Source organism: Geotrypetes seraphini, chromosome 4, assembly GCF_902459505.1.
Source record: "Geotrypetes seraphini chromosome 4, aGeoSer1.1, whole genome shotgun sequence".
NCBI lineage: Eukaryota > Metazoa > Chordata > Amphibia > Gymnophiona > Dermophiidae > Geotrypetes > Geotrypetes seraphini.
This window is the reverse complement of record NC_047087.1, coordinates 212,146,631-212,160,053: the sequence shown is the minus strand read 5'-3', so window position 1 is coordinate 212,160,053 and position 13,423 is coordinate 212,146,631. Positions and strand designations below refer to the sequence as shown.

The 13,423-nt window shown below is 42.4% G+C and overlaps 1 protein-coding gene across 7 annotated transcripts in view; it reads right to left on the bottom strand.

The window, feature by feature from the left end:
• PARG (poly(ADP-ribose) glycohydrolase) overlaps positions 1 to 13,423 on the bottom strand; it is a 268,960-nt gene that overhangs the window by 92,389 nt on the left and 163,148 nt on the right. For all 7 annotated transcript variants that reach the window (XM_033942315.1, XM_033942317.1, XM_033942312.1 and 4 more), the window contains one exon: positions 7,719 to 7,866. In XM_033942315.1, the coding sequence (XP_033798206.1) occupies positions 7,719 to 7,866 (148 nt within the window). The remainder of the gene's footprint in view (positions 1 to 7,718; positions 7,867 to 13,423) is intronic.

The window sequence follows — 13,423 nt, the reverse complement described above, 5'->3', positions numbered from 1 at the left end:
TCCGAATAGAGGAGAATCTAGCGCGGAACATTAAGAAAGGGGATAAATCCTTCTTTAGGTATATTAGTGACAGGAAAAGAAACAAAGATGGGATAGAACGACTCAGGAAATCGGACGGGAATTATGCAGAATCGGATTCCACTAAGGCCGAGCTACTAAATGAATACTTCTGCTCGGTTTTCACCTGTGAGGCACCGGGATCCGGTCCACTTTTACAGACAAGGGAAAGCCAGAAAGACCCGTTTCAAGACTTCAAGTTTACGCCCAGTAGCGTCTACTGCGAACTTTCAAGACTCAAAGTGAACAAAGCCATGGGACCAGACAACCTACACCCCAGGGTGCTCAGAGAGTTGAGTGAAGTCCTGGCGGAACCATTGTCTGTGCTCTTCAATCTCTCCCTAAGCACGGGAAGAGTCCCCTTGGACTGGAAAACAGCTAACGTTATTCCACTCCACAAAAAGGGCTGCAGGACAGAGACGGCAAATTACAGACCGGTAAGTCTCACATCCATAGTATGCAAGCTCATGGAAACACTGATCAAACAGAAACTTGATACAATACTGGATGAAGAAAATCTACGTGATCCCCATCAACATGGATTTACCAAGGGCAGGTCCTGCCAATCAAATCTGATTAGCTTCTTCGACTGAGTAACAAGACAACTGGATGCCGGGGAGTCCCTGGACGTAGTGTATTTGGACTTCAGCAAAGCTTTTGATAGCGTCCCACACCGCAGGTTATTGAACAAGTTGAAATCGCTGGGATTAGGGGAAACACTAGCTGCATGGGTTAAGGATTGGCTGAGCGGTAGAATTCAGAGGGTGATGGTAAATGGTACCCCATCCAAAACATCAGATGTGACCAGTGGAGTGCCACAAGGCTCGGTCTTAGGTCCAATCCTATTCAACATATTCATAAGTGATATGACCCAAGGGCTCAGAGGAAAAATATCATTGTTCGCCGATGACGCCAAACTGTGCAACATAGTAGGTAAAAGCACTATGCCTGACAGTATGACGCAGGACCTACTACTATTAGAGCAATGGTCATCGACTTGGCAGCTCAACTTCAATGCTAAAAAATGCAAAGTGATGCACCTGGGTAAAAGAAATCTGTGCAGGACTTACACGTTAAATGGTGAGACCTTAGTTAGGACCACGGAAGAACGGGATTTAGGAGTAATCATTAGTGATGACATGAAAACTGCCAATCAAGTGGAAAAGGCTTCCTCCAAGGCAAGGCAAATGATGGGTTGTATCCGTAGAGGTTTTATCAGCAGGATGCCAGAGGTCATAATGCCACTGTACAGGTCCATGGTGAGACCTCATTTGGAATATTGTGTTCAATTCTGGAGACCACATTACCAGAAAGATGTGCTGAGAGTTGAGTCAGTTCAGCGGATGGCCACCAGGATGGTCTCGGGGCTCAAGGATCTTCTGTATGAAGTAAGGCTGAATAAATTGCAGCTGTACTCACTTGAAGAACGAAGAGAGAGAGGAGACATGATTGAGACATTTAAATATATCACGGGTCGTATCGAGGTGGAAGAGGATATCTTTCGTCTTATAGGACCTTCGTCCACCAGAGGGCATCCGCTGAAAATCAGGGGAGGGAAATTTCATGGGGACTCCAGAAAGTATTTCTTCACTGAGAGGGTGGTCGATCATTGGAATGAACTCCCACGGCAGGTGATTGAGGCCAACAGCATGGCAGATTTCAAAAATAAATGGGATATTCATGTGGGATCTCTAATGAGGTAAGGCAGGAGGTTGGTGAGCAAACTCATGGGGGAAGGGTCACTGGAGTGGGTAGACTTGATGGGCTTTGGCCCTTTTCTGCCGTCATTTTTCTATGTTTCTAACATGCAGGTCTTCCGGGGGGAATGTGCAGGCCTTTGGGGGGTGCAGATCTTCAGGAGGACAGGCAGGCCTTCAAGGGGTGGGTTGCAAGCCTTCGGGGGCCCTGCTGTAGAAATATATGGAGGGAGGGAGGGAAGGGGGGTTCAAAGAGACGTAAATATGCCGGACTTTGGGGGGGGAAGAAATAATGGGTCTAAAAACAGAGGAGTGGGTGAGAGATGGTGGATTTAGGGAGGGAAGGAACAGAAAGGGAGAGAAGTTGGACACAAGGGATGGTGTGGAGGGGGGGAAGAGATACTGGATAGGAGGGTAGTTGGAAAAAGAAAGGGAGAGATGGTGGACCCTGGGGTGGTGGGGAAGGAGGGAGAGATGCTCACTGAAAGGGTAGTTGAGAAAGGTGGATCTGTGGATGGAGATGAAAAAAAGGAAAGATGCCAGACTTCCAGGGGAGGGAAGGGAAATGAAAGGGGAGGACAGAGATAGAAGATGGATGATTAGCACGGAGAAAGAAGAAAGGAGACCCTGGCAAGCAAGTTATCAGAAGACAACCAGAGCCTGGGACCAACAAGATTTGAATAATGTCCAGACAACAAAGGTAGGAAAAATGATTTTATTTTCAATTTAGTGATCAAAATGTGGCCATTTTGAGAATTTATATCTGCTGTCTATATTTTGCACTATGGCCCCCTTTTACAAAACCGCAATAGTGGTTTTTAGTGCAGGGAGCCTATGAGTATCAAGAGCAGCGCAGGGCATTCAGCACAGCTCCCTGCGCTAAAAACCGCTATTGCGGTTTAGTAAAAAGGGAGGGGGTATATTTGTCTATTTTTGTATGGTTGTTACTGAAGTGACATTGCATAAAGTCATCAGCCTTGATCTCTTTGAAAAAAAACCCAGAATATAAATGATAATTAACATTTTCTCTGCGTACAGTGTGCTTTGTGTTTTTTTTAATTTTATTGTTGGTAGATCATTTTGACTTGGTCATTTTAAAAGTAGCTCGCAAGACCAAAAAGTGTGGGCAACCCTGTTCTAGACTTTTAAAAAACTAACTTTTTTCAGATGGGGGTTTACGTCAAGAAATTAGTATCTGGATGGGAACATCTGGAAGGAGTGGAAATGCATTGAGTAAAACTGAAAGGAGCGATTGTAAGGGCAACAAACCTTTTTGCGAGGCAGGTAAGTAAAACTAAGAGGAAAAGAAGGCCACTTTGGTTCTCAAAAGTAGTAGCTGAGAAGGTAAGGAATAAGAAGTTAGCTTTCATAGACTACAAAAGATCGCAGAAAGAGGAAGAGAGGCATAAATATCTGGAAAAGTTAAGAGAGGCTGGTTTTGTAGTCAGGAAAGCAAAGATGCAAATGGAAGAAAAAATAGCTCACAGGTAAGTAAAACTAAGAGGAAAAGAAGGCCACTTTGGTTCTCAAAAGTAGTAGCTGAGAAGGTGAGGAATAAGAAGTTAGCTTTCATAGACTACAAAAGATCGCAGAAAGAGGAAGAGAGGCATAAATATCTGGGAAAGTTAAGAGAGGCTGGTTTTGTAGTCAGGAAAGCAAAGATGCAAATGGAAGAAAAAATAGCTCACAAGTAAGTAAAACTAAGAGGAAAAGAAGGCCACTTTGGTTCTCAAAAGTAGTAGCTGAGAAGGTAAGGAATAAGAAGTTAGCTTTCATAGACTACAAAAGATCGCAGAAAGAGGAAGAGAGGCATAAATATCTGGGAAAGTTAAGAGAGGCTGGTTTTGTAGTCAGGAAAGCAAAGATGCAAATGGAAGAAAAAATAGCTCACACGGTAAAACGGGGAGACAAGACATGTTTTAGATATATTAGTGATAGGAAAAAGTGCAAAAGTGGCACTGTGAGACTGGTGAAGGGGAGGAATATGTAGAAGCTGATAAAGAAAAGGCCGACTTGTGTAACAGATATTTTTGTTCTGTGTTCACAGCTGAAGCGCTGGGAGTGGGAGTGGGACCACAGAAGACAAACGTGAATAGGGTTGGAGGAGTAATAGACCCTGATCGATTTTCAGAGGGTTGTGTTCATGAGGAGCTAGCTAAAATAAAGGTAGACAAAGCAATGGGGCCGGATGGTGTACATCTTAGGGTGCTGAAGGAACTTAGGGAAGTTCTGGTAGCTCCGCTGACTGACCTTTTCAACAAGTCTCTAGAGTCAGGAGTGGTACCGGAGAACTGGCGAAGGGCAGATGTGGTCCTTCTCCACAAAAGTGGAAGGAAGGAAGGAGTAGGGAATTACAGGCCGGCAAGTCTGACTTATGTAATAAGCAAATTAATGGAAACACTTTTAAAACAGAGAATGGTCAAGTTTCTGGATAACCAGAGAATCGGATGACCATAGAATTGGATATAAGCGCTAAATGTGATGTATTTAGATTTTAGCAAAGCCTTTGATAGTATTCCACATATACGTCTAATAAATAAACTGAGTGCCCTCGGGATGGGTCCCAAAGTGACAGGCTGGGTCAAGAACTGGTTGAGGGACAGCGACAGAGGGTAGTGATCAATGGAGATCTCTCTGAGAAAAGGGATGTTACCAGTGGTGTGCCTCAAGGTTCTGTTCTTGGGCCTGTTCTTTTTAACATTTTTATAAATGATATTGCTGAAGGGTTGCCTCTATGCGAATGATACCAAAAACTGCAATAGAGTAGACACATCGGATGGTGTGAATGACATGAAGAATGACCTGGCGAAGCTTGAAGAATGGTCTAAAATTTGACAGCTAAAATTTAATGTTAAGAAATGCAAGGTCATGTATTTGGGCTGCAAAAACCTGAGGGAACGGTACAGACTAGGGAGTGAAGAGCTTAGGTGCATGACAGAAGAGTGGGACTAGGGTGTGATTGTATTTGATGGTCTTAAGGTGGAATACTAACAAGGTACAGAAGATGATGAAGTGAGGTAAACATCCACATTGTCAAATTACCCCACTTCAGAGTGTCCAATTTGTAAAGAGGTCTAGAGGGTCTCAAACACTCACTCAATTGCACACTGATTGTGTATTTCAAGCTTTTAGTGGATAATAATATACATCCTTGACCCTTATTTTCACCTTGTCCTTGATGTCTTGTTTAACACTTAATATTGTTTCATAGTTCAATAAACCATTTCAAATAACATCACAACAGAAAGTATTTTCACTTATCTTTTAATATGCAGAATCACTAGCCTGCCCCGAAGGGACTCGTTTCGCCATATAAAGGCTTTATCAAGGGTTCGTAAGGAGCTCAACTCAAGCGTCCTATCTTTCTTAGGGCTAGCCTTTATATGGCGAAACGGGTCCTGTTGGGGAAGGCTAGCGATTCTGCATATTAAAAGATAAGTGAAAATACTTTCTGTTGTGATATTATTTGAAATGGTTTATTGAACTATGAAACAACACTAAGTGTTAAACAAGTTATCAAGGAGGAGGTGAAAATAAGGATATATCATCATCCACTAAAAGCTTGAAACACACAATCAGTGTGCAATTGAGTAGATGTTTGAGACCCTCTAGACCAGTGGTTCCCAAACCTGTCCTAGAGGACCACCAGGCCAATCGGGTTTTCAGGCTAGCCCTAATGAATATGCATGACAGAGATTTGCATATAATGGAAGTGAGAGGCATGCAAATCTGCTCCATGCATATTCATTAGGGTTATCCTAAAAACCCAATTAGCCTGGTGGTCCTCCAGGACAGGGTTGGGAACCACTGCTCTAGACCTCTTTACAAATTGGACACTCTGAGGTGGGGTGATTTGCCATTGTGGATGATCTTCAGGTGGCCAAACAGGTTGAAAAGGTGACGGCGAAAGCTAGAAGGATGTTAGGTTGCATAGGGAGAAGTATGACTAGTAGGAAAAAGGAGGTATTGATGCCCCTATATAAGACTTTGGTGAGACCTCATTTAGAATATTGTGTACAATTCTGGAGGCTGAATCTTCAAAAAGATATAAAAAGGATGGAGTCGGTCCAGAGGAAAGCTACTAAAATGGTATGTGGTCTTCATCATAAGGCGTATGGGGACAGACTTAAAGATCTCAATCTGTATACTTTGGAGGAAAGGGGGATAGGGGAGATATGATACAGACGTTTAAATACCTACATAATGTAAATGCGCATGAGTCGAGTCTCTTTAATTTGAAAGGAAACTCTGCAATGAGAGGGCTTATTTATTTTTTATTCATTTCGATTTCTATCCCGTTCTCCCAGAAGCTCAGAACGGGTTACAAGTAGACATTCACAATCGTTTGAAAACAGACTAGTCATGACATCAAATAGGTTACAGTAGACAATAACAGAGCTTATTCTAGAGACCAGACTGGTCAAAGCGAAGAGTACTAGGAGAAGTATACTGAGGAAGCAGTTTTTAATGGCCCGATTGGCGGAAGAGGAAGGTCTTTACTGCTCTGTGGAAGGTCATTAGTGAGTCTAGTGACCTGATCTGTGTGGGTAGTCGGTTCCATTGCTCAGGCAGGAAATGGCTGTAGGATCGTTTGTACGCCATACTCATTCGGAAGGATCTCCCTCCGGGAATTCTGAGTCTTTGTAATGCTTTGGAGTGGAGGGGGCGGTTAGGGGTGTATAGGCATAGCTTGGATGCTATGTAGGCTTAGGATGAAGTTAAGAGGTGATAGGCTCCGGATTATCTAAGGAATCTAAGGAAATACTTTTTTACAGAAAGAGTGGTAGATGCATGGAACAGTCTCCCAGAAGAGGTGGTGGAGACAGAGACTGTGTCTGAATTCAAAAGGGCCTGGGATAGGCACGTGGGATCTCTCGTAAAGAGAAAGAAATAATGGTTACTACGGATGGGCAGACTAGATGGGCCATTTGGCTTTTATCTGCCATCATGTTTCTATGTTTCTATGATGTGCTTGGTATATGTCATCTGTATAGTCTACTAATGCAGTATTACAGGCCTGCTTACTCACTGCTAAGCTCCAAGTTTTCAAGTTTTATTTTATTTAATATACCATACCATACCATGAGCATTTGCCAACAACCCTGTGCTTCCTTATAAGTAGAGCTATACTAAATAGCATATTTTACTATTTGGTTGAATACGAATAATGAAAATTATTCGGCCAAATACGAATGAGCCAATCATTGAGCTTTAACATAACAAATAATAAAAGAAGCAATGTGAAATCAGATCAAGTATTTATTTCAGTAGGATTTAGCACAGCAGAGCCTGAATTATTTGTATTCAAATTTAAATCACTATTTAGCTGATTATGAAAAATGTATTTGGGGCACTATTCAGGGCCGAATCATCATAGAATATGAATATTTGGTACAGCCCTATGATAAAATTCAAAGGTTTTTGGAAAACAGACAGGAGAGAAACACTTAACACACAACTCATGAATATTTCAGAAAAATCGCTTTTGATTACTAAACTTTTTTACATCACAAAGAAATCCTTTCAGTTGGAATACTATTTTTAACAGCAGTACCATCCAGCTTATTTCAAGTATTGATTATATTTCTTCTGAAGGACAGATCTATAAAATAATTACTAGAAACTAGAATATCTGTATAACATTTTTGTTCACAGGGCTTTATGGTGCTTAATAAGAGAAACAGACAGTGCCAAGCAAGAGAGCAAAGTCATTTCAGAGGCTAATACATGAGAGAGAACCTTAGTTTAATGTGTCAAGCAAAAGAAGACACACTAAGCAAATGTCCCTACTGCAATACATTGCCACCATCACCACCACTTTCTGCAGTATGAGCTATAGCTCCCCTGCATATATTTGTCAAGTCTAACTCCATTTACCAAAATCTTACAGGACCAACATTTTTAACTTCTATACAACACCTTCCTTTCAACAAGAGTAAAAAGAAATAACTGGGACAGACTGACCTGTGATAATAAGACATTCATTGCTATCCAGGACTTCAGTGAAGAGACGAGATATAATCAATTCAGGATTGATTAGGAAATGTATTTCTTCCTGTACCAGCCCTGCACTGGTGACACCACCACCAACGAAACGGTTTGCAAAATCCACCTGAAAAAAAATAATGCACAAATTATAGGACAATCATGAAAAGTATATCAGGAAACTTTTTCAGCACTCATTTATTTGGATTTATTTGGATTTAGTTCAAGCCATTTTCAGAAATAGCTCATAATTTTCTTCCTCTACTTCTCTGGATGTCCAAATATTACTTAAACAAAAATATTGAAATGCATCCAGTTTCCCCACAAATAAAGCTATGCAATACTGTGCGTAAATTTAACACTTTATAATTATTGTAATTTCCAAAAATCTTATTTCTTAGTCTTCAACAGTGGCTCCCATAAGAAAAAAATTAATGCAGGCCTCTAGCATATGCGGAGGGCCATTTTCAATAGTGCGTCTAAGTCTGATTTGGATGTCCTGAGAAATGCATCCAAAATTTGGATGACAAAACCATCTATTTTCAAAACCACTACATGCTCATTTTTTATTTTCGAAAATTACCTATTTAGGCGTCTTTGCCGACAGGATGTCCAATCTTAGGATGCCTAACTTTTTTTGTTCATTTTCGACCACAAAAACATCCAAGTTGAAAAAGTCCAAACCCAAGCCATTTGGATGTAGGAGGGGGCAACCATTTATACTACCATGGTCACACAGTCATGCTAGCAGAGCAGTGGGGCACCTTAGAGAGTACTGCTGTGACCTTCACATAAAGGGTGTCAGGTACACATCTCACCATAACCCTCTTATAATGTATGATGAACCCTCCAAAACTCCCTATACCCAGCAGTCTACCATCCCAATAGCCTGTATGACTTCAGGTGTCAGCTATGGGAGGATTAGGTTTTTCCTCTTTCCTGTAGAACAGCTTAAGATTCCTTATGGCTGGGTTATGCACCTTCACCCTTGAGTTTTTTTTGCAGAAGAAATCAACCATTTTTTACAGCTCCACCTCCTTGTCTTCCAGGGCAGTGCCCATTCTCCTAGTTTGAATAAAGGAAGTGATAACTCCTATAATATAAAACAATAACAAGGAGGGGATCAGGGAAATCCCTGACCATATGACTTTGATCTGCAAGAATAAACATAACAAAGAAAACAACCATTGCCATCAAACAAAAAACAAGGTGTAACTAAATAAACCACCTACCTGGCAACTTGCACTAATACTTGTTCAGCTCTGTAAAATAGCTAGCTGAGACTGTATTCAACAGTCCTCTTACTGGCTTCTCTTTGCCTATTTGGCAGCCGTAAGCCAAGCTGCTGAAAACACATATCAGCATGAGATCTAACGAAGGCTTGACTGACATCTGACAGGTCGGGGTGAAGGAATCATATGCTGAACCACAGGAAAGAGGATTATCCAGGTAAGAACCTAATCCTTTCTTCCTGTGGACACAGCATCCGATTCCTTATGGCTGGGACATAGCAAAACTGTCCATCGAGTGTAGGGCGGGACAGAAGAGCCTGCGGTTAGCACTGAGGAACCGAAAGCCACATCTTTTCATGCTGCCATGTCCACTTTGTAAAACTTTATAATGGTATGGAGAATGGACCACGTAGTTGCCCTGCAAATCTCCTCGGGCAGTACCGCTCTTGACTCTGCCCAAGATGAAGCCACTCTTCTGGTGAAATAAACCTTAACCATTATTGGTGGTACCGGAGGACTGGCGAAGGGCAGATGTGGTCGCAAGTCTCCCAATTCCTTTTTGGGCATGATAAAATATATAGAGTACCTCCCTGAGCCCGAGTATGCATCCAGAACAGGCTCTATTGCTCAGGGCCACGAGAGAACTGCCGGCAATGGGCATCTCTTCCGCTCAACTTTGCAGGTGTACTTCAGAGTTTTCTGTTTCCGAGTGTCTGGATGCAGCAACATTCTCACAAGTCCCACGCGACTGCCCCAAAGCTTTTCCTCTGATGCACTACCTGTTTCCGCCTGGGCAGCTTGCATCAGAGGAGAAGCTTTGGGGCAGTTGCCAGACCAATTGGGGGTGGGGGTGGAGGGAGAGGCAGTTTTTGGTAGAGGCATAGAAACAAAGCAGATGCCATATGGAAGAGGCAGAGAGAAGGCAGACAGTGGATGGAAGGAAGAGAATGACAAAAAAATGAGGAAAGCAGAAACATCAAAGGTAGAAAAGTCTTTCTTTTTTTTGCTAGAAATGTAATGTATATTGTGTATAAAACTGCCCTACGAACCTGCCCCAAATCCCCCCTGGAAAAATTTGCTTCTATAAAAGCAGTCCTTGGTGTCTAAAGGTTGGGGCCCACTGCTCTACCTCACTCCTCTCCCAATACCATGTCCAATAATTCTCTCTCCCTCCCTCCCTCTCTCTGCCCAACAATTCTCCTTTTTCTTCATCTCCTCTTGTGCACCATCTCTCTTTCTCTCTCTCAGACACCGAATTCTCCCTTTCTATTCCCTCCTTCACCTCAGGATCTCTTTCCCTTATTCTCTCCCTCCTTCCACTCCATGGCTTCCTCCTTCCATTCTATGGCTCTCTCATTCTATGTCCCAAGTTCATGCCCCCTCTCTTCCTTTTATCATTTGTCTGAGTTTGTGCTCCCGTTTTCTTGAGTCCCAACACGCCCCTCTCCCTCCCTCCATTGTGTGCCTCAACTAGGTGCCTCCCTCCAGCGGGTGTCTTATGTTTTCATTGCCGCCTCTGGGTGTTTTATCTTCTGGCCGGCTCCCTCCTCCTCACTGCCGCAGTGTGCACAAAGTCGCAGGCAGCAGCTACTACGCGCATCCTGCGCCTGAATTGGAAGCCGGCTCTCTGATGTCGCAACATCAGTGGGAATGCTTCTGGATGAGATGCGGGACGCATGAGGAACCACTGCCCGTGGCTTTGTATGCACTGCGGAAATGAGGATGAGGGAGCCAGCCAGAAGACAAAACACCCGGGGGCAGCAATGAAAACACCACATCGCACCACAGGCCACATAAAACAGGCGGGCTGGATTCGGCCCATGGGCCTTGTGTTTGACACCTGTGGTATAATGTGTCCTAATTTATTCCTCAGTTAGAATACACATTTTTGTGGTTATCTTTTGTTTCATGAGTAAATCAAGGAAATTTTTTGTTGTTTACCTACAATTACATCACTTTCTTTTCCAGAGATAAATAAAAAAGATGTAACATATCATGAACATTTCTTAAGTAAAAACTGAATATTTCATGGGGTGTCCTAATTTTTTCACATGACTGTAGGAGGCAGAGCCAAAAAATGTAGATGATGCTTTCTACACAACTTGAAAATAGAGGTGAATAACTCACTGATTCAAGACTTATATGCCTTTTGCACTAGAATTATTACATCAGAGAATCCCTTTGTACAAAACTGCGCTAGCGGCTGCCGCGCAGCAACAGCCCCAAAGCCCTTTAAATCTCTATGGGCTTCGGGGCTGTTACCGCGCTGCAGCCACTAATGCAGTTTGTAAAACAGGCCCTATATCACAACTGAGAAAACAGATTTCAACTCAGGATATTTTTCTCTATATCATTTAAGTAGTATTCCTTGGTTGAATTTCTCCAAAACGATAAACAAATCTCAATAAATAATATATCTATTACTTTTCACATGAGCTGTATCACCAGGTCTCTTGCATCTGTCTCTTACATGTTTAATGTACAGTGCTGTGTGTGTTTGGTAGCACTATAGCAATAATAAATAGTAGTAGTAAGTCACACACAGAGCAGACACATATAGGTGCCACTTGTATCCTCTCTCATTCTCACAGCTCAGTATCTATAAAGGAGACATCACAAGATGGCATATTGTGCACTAAGCTTCAGTTCAGCAGACATGACAAGTTTTGAAAGATCACACAGAACAAGTTACCCTTCTCTTCTATAAAGGTGAGAAAGGGTTGTTTCATAGTGACACAGAAGCCTGCAATGCTACTGCCCATGCCATGTCTCTTTGCAGATAGATGCTCCTGAGCTGTCAACCTACCATCTTCCAAGCATTTTAAATTCTGTATGTTAAAAATACAGACATCAAACAGCTTCCACCGCTGTCTTAAAATTTAGACCACATCCATCTGAATAGGTTAGTTTTTGGAAAAACATGTCATTTATGTCTAGAAGTGCTCTTTATTCTAGAACTTATTGTTCTATCTATCCTTTTAAATTGATTATTTTTTAAATTTGCATTTAATTTTGGAATATAACAGTAAAACACAATTCTTGAGAAAAAAAAGTAATCATAAACCATAGCACAATAAGAAATATAGTTAAAGATATTTTCCCATGCTTTGATGCTGACAAGACCAAACAAACAAACTTTCTAATGATCGAATAAGCAAGATGTCATCAATTATACCCAGAATTACTTGAGAATCAAGTTGGACTGTCACAATTTATTGTATTTTTTTATAGAAACAATTAGTTTCTGCTTCAATTGAGCAGGGATGTGAACCGAACTATCAGGAAATATGGAAATAACTTGGCCTAAAAATATATTCTGCTTTGAATGATTAAAAAAAGTTCAAGGTTCACTTCTTATATGAATCAGAGAAAAGGTCACCAATAGGGAAGGACCTGGTGGTGATATGGGACTGACAATCTTGCTAAAATTTGGTTAAAACTAAACTATCTGTAGAGAGCTCCTCCCCCTGTCCAAGAAGCTACCGTATATACTTGAATATAAGCTGTCCCAAATATAAGGTAAGGTAGGAGGAAAAAGGGCTGACTCGAATATAAGCTGGAGAGTTAATATTCAAGTGCTCTGCCAGGCTCTGCACCCAGCCCCACTCCCTCCCTGGCTCTGCACCCAACCCCCCTCCCTTCCTGTCCTGCCAGGAACGCGAGGCAGTCATTCAGCTAGGGGCTCTTCCCTGAGCAGTAGCATGGGTAGATCGCTCCTGCTTGGTTCACCATTGGACTACCAAGGATTTGAAAGGTACATAGGGGAGGTGGGAAGGAGGTAAAAATTGTTGTGAGGGATCCCTCCTGTCCTGGCCCACTGTGAGTCCACCAGGGAATTCAAAATGTATGAGGGGGAGGCAGGAGGGAAGTAAACATTTTTACAGTCTGGGGGAACAGGAGATGGGGGGATCCCTCCTGTCCCGGCCCACCATTAGACCACCAGGGAATTCAAGAGGTACACGGAGGAGGCGGGACGGAAGTAAATGCTTTTAGAGTTGGTGGTGACAGCAGGAATCCCTCCTGTCCTGGCCTACCACTGGCCCACCAGGTCTTACAGCAGGCCCAGCGGAGGCTTGCAACAGATCTAGAAAGGGGGAGGGTGGGCATTGACCTGAATATAAGCTGAGACCTCCATTTTTGGCCATATTTTTACCCCCAAAATGGAGAAATTAGGTTCTTACCTGCTAATTTACTTTCTTTTAGCTTCTCCAGACCAGTAGAGGTTAATCTTTACGAATGGGTATATATCCAATCATGACCAGCAGGTGGAGACTGAAAACAAAACTTTGGGACAGTATATACTATCCTCCCTTCTCTATTTCCCTCAGTCTGCCGAATAGCCAAGCAGAACCAAGAACTGGAAAACAGAAAGAAAACAATACTCCGAACAGGAGTAACAAATAACATACCCAAATGCTGTTGGAAAATGCAGAGGAGAAATACCCGAAGGAA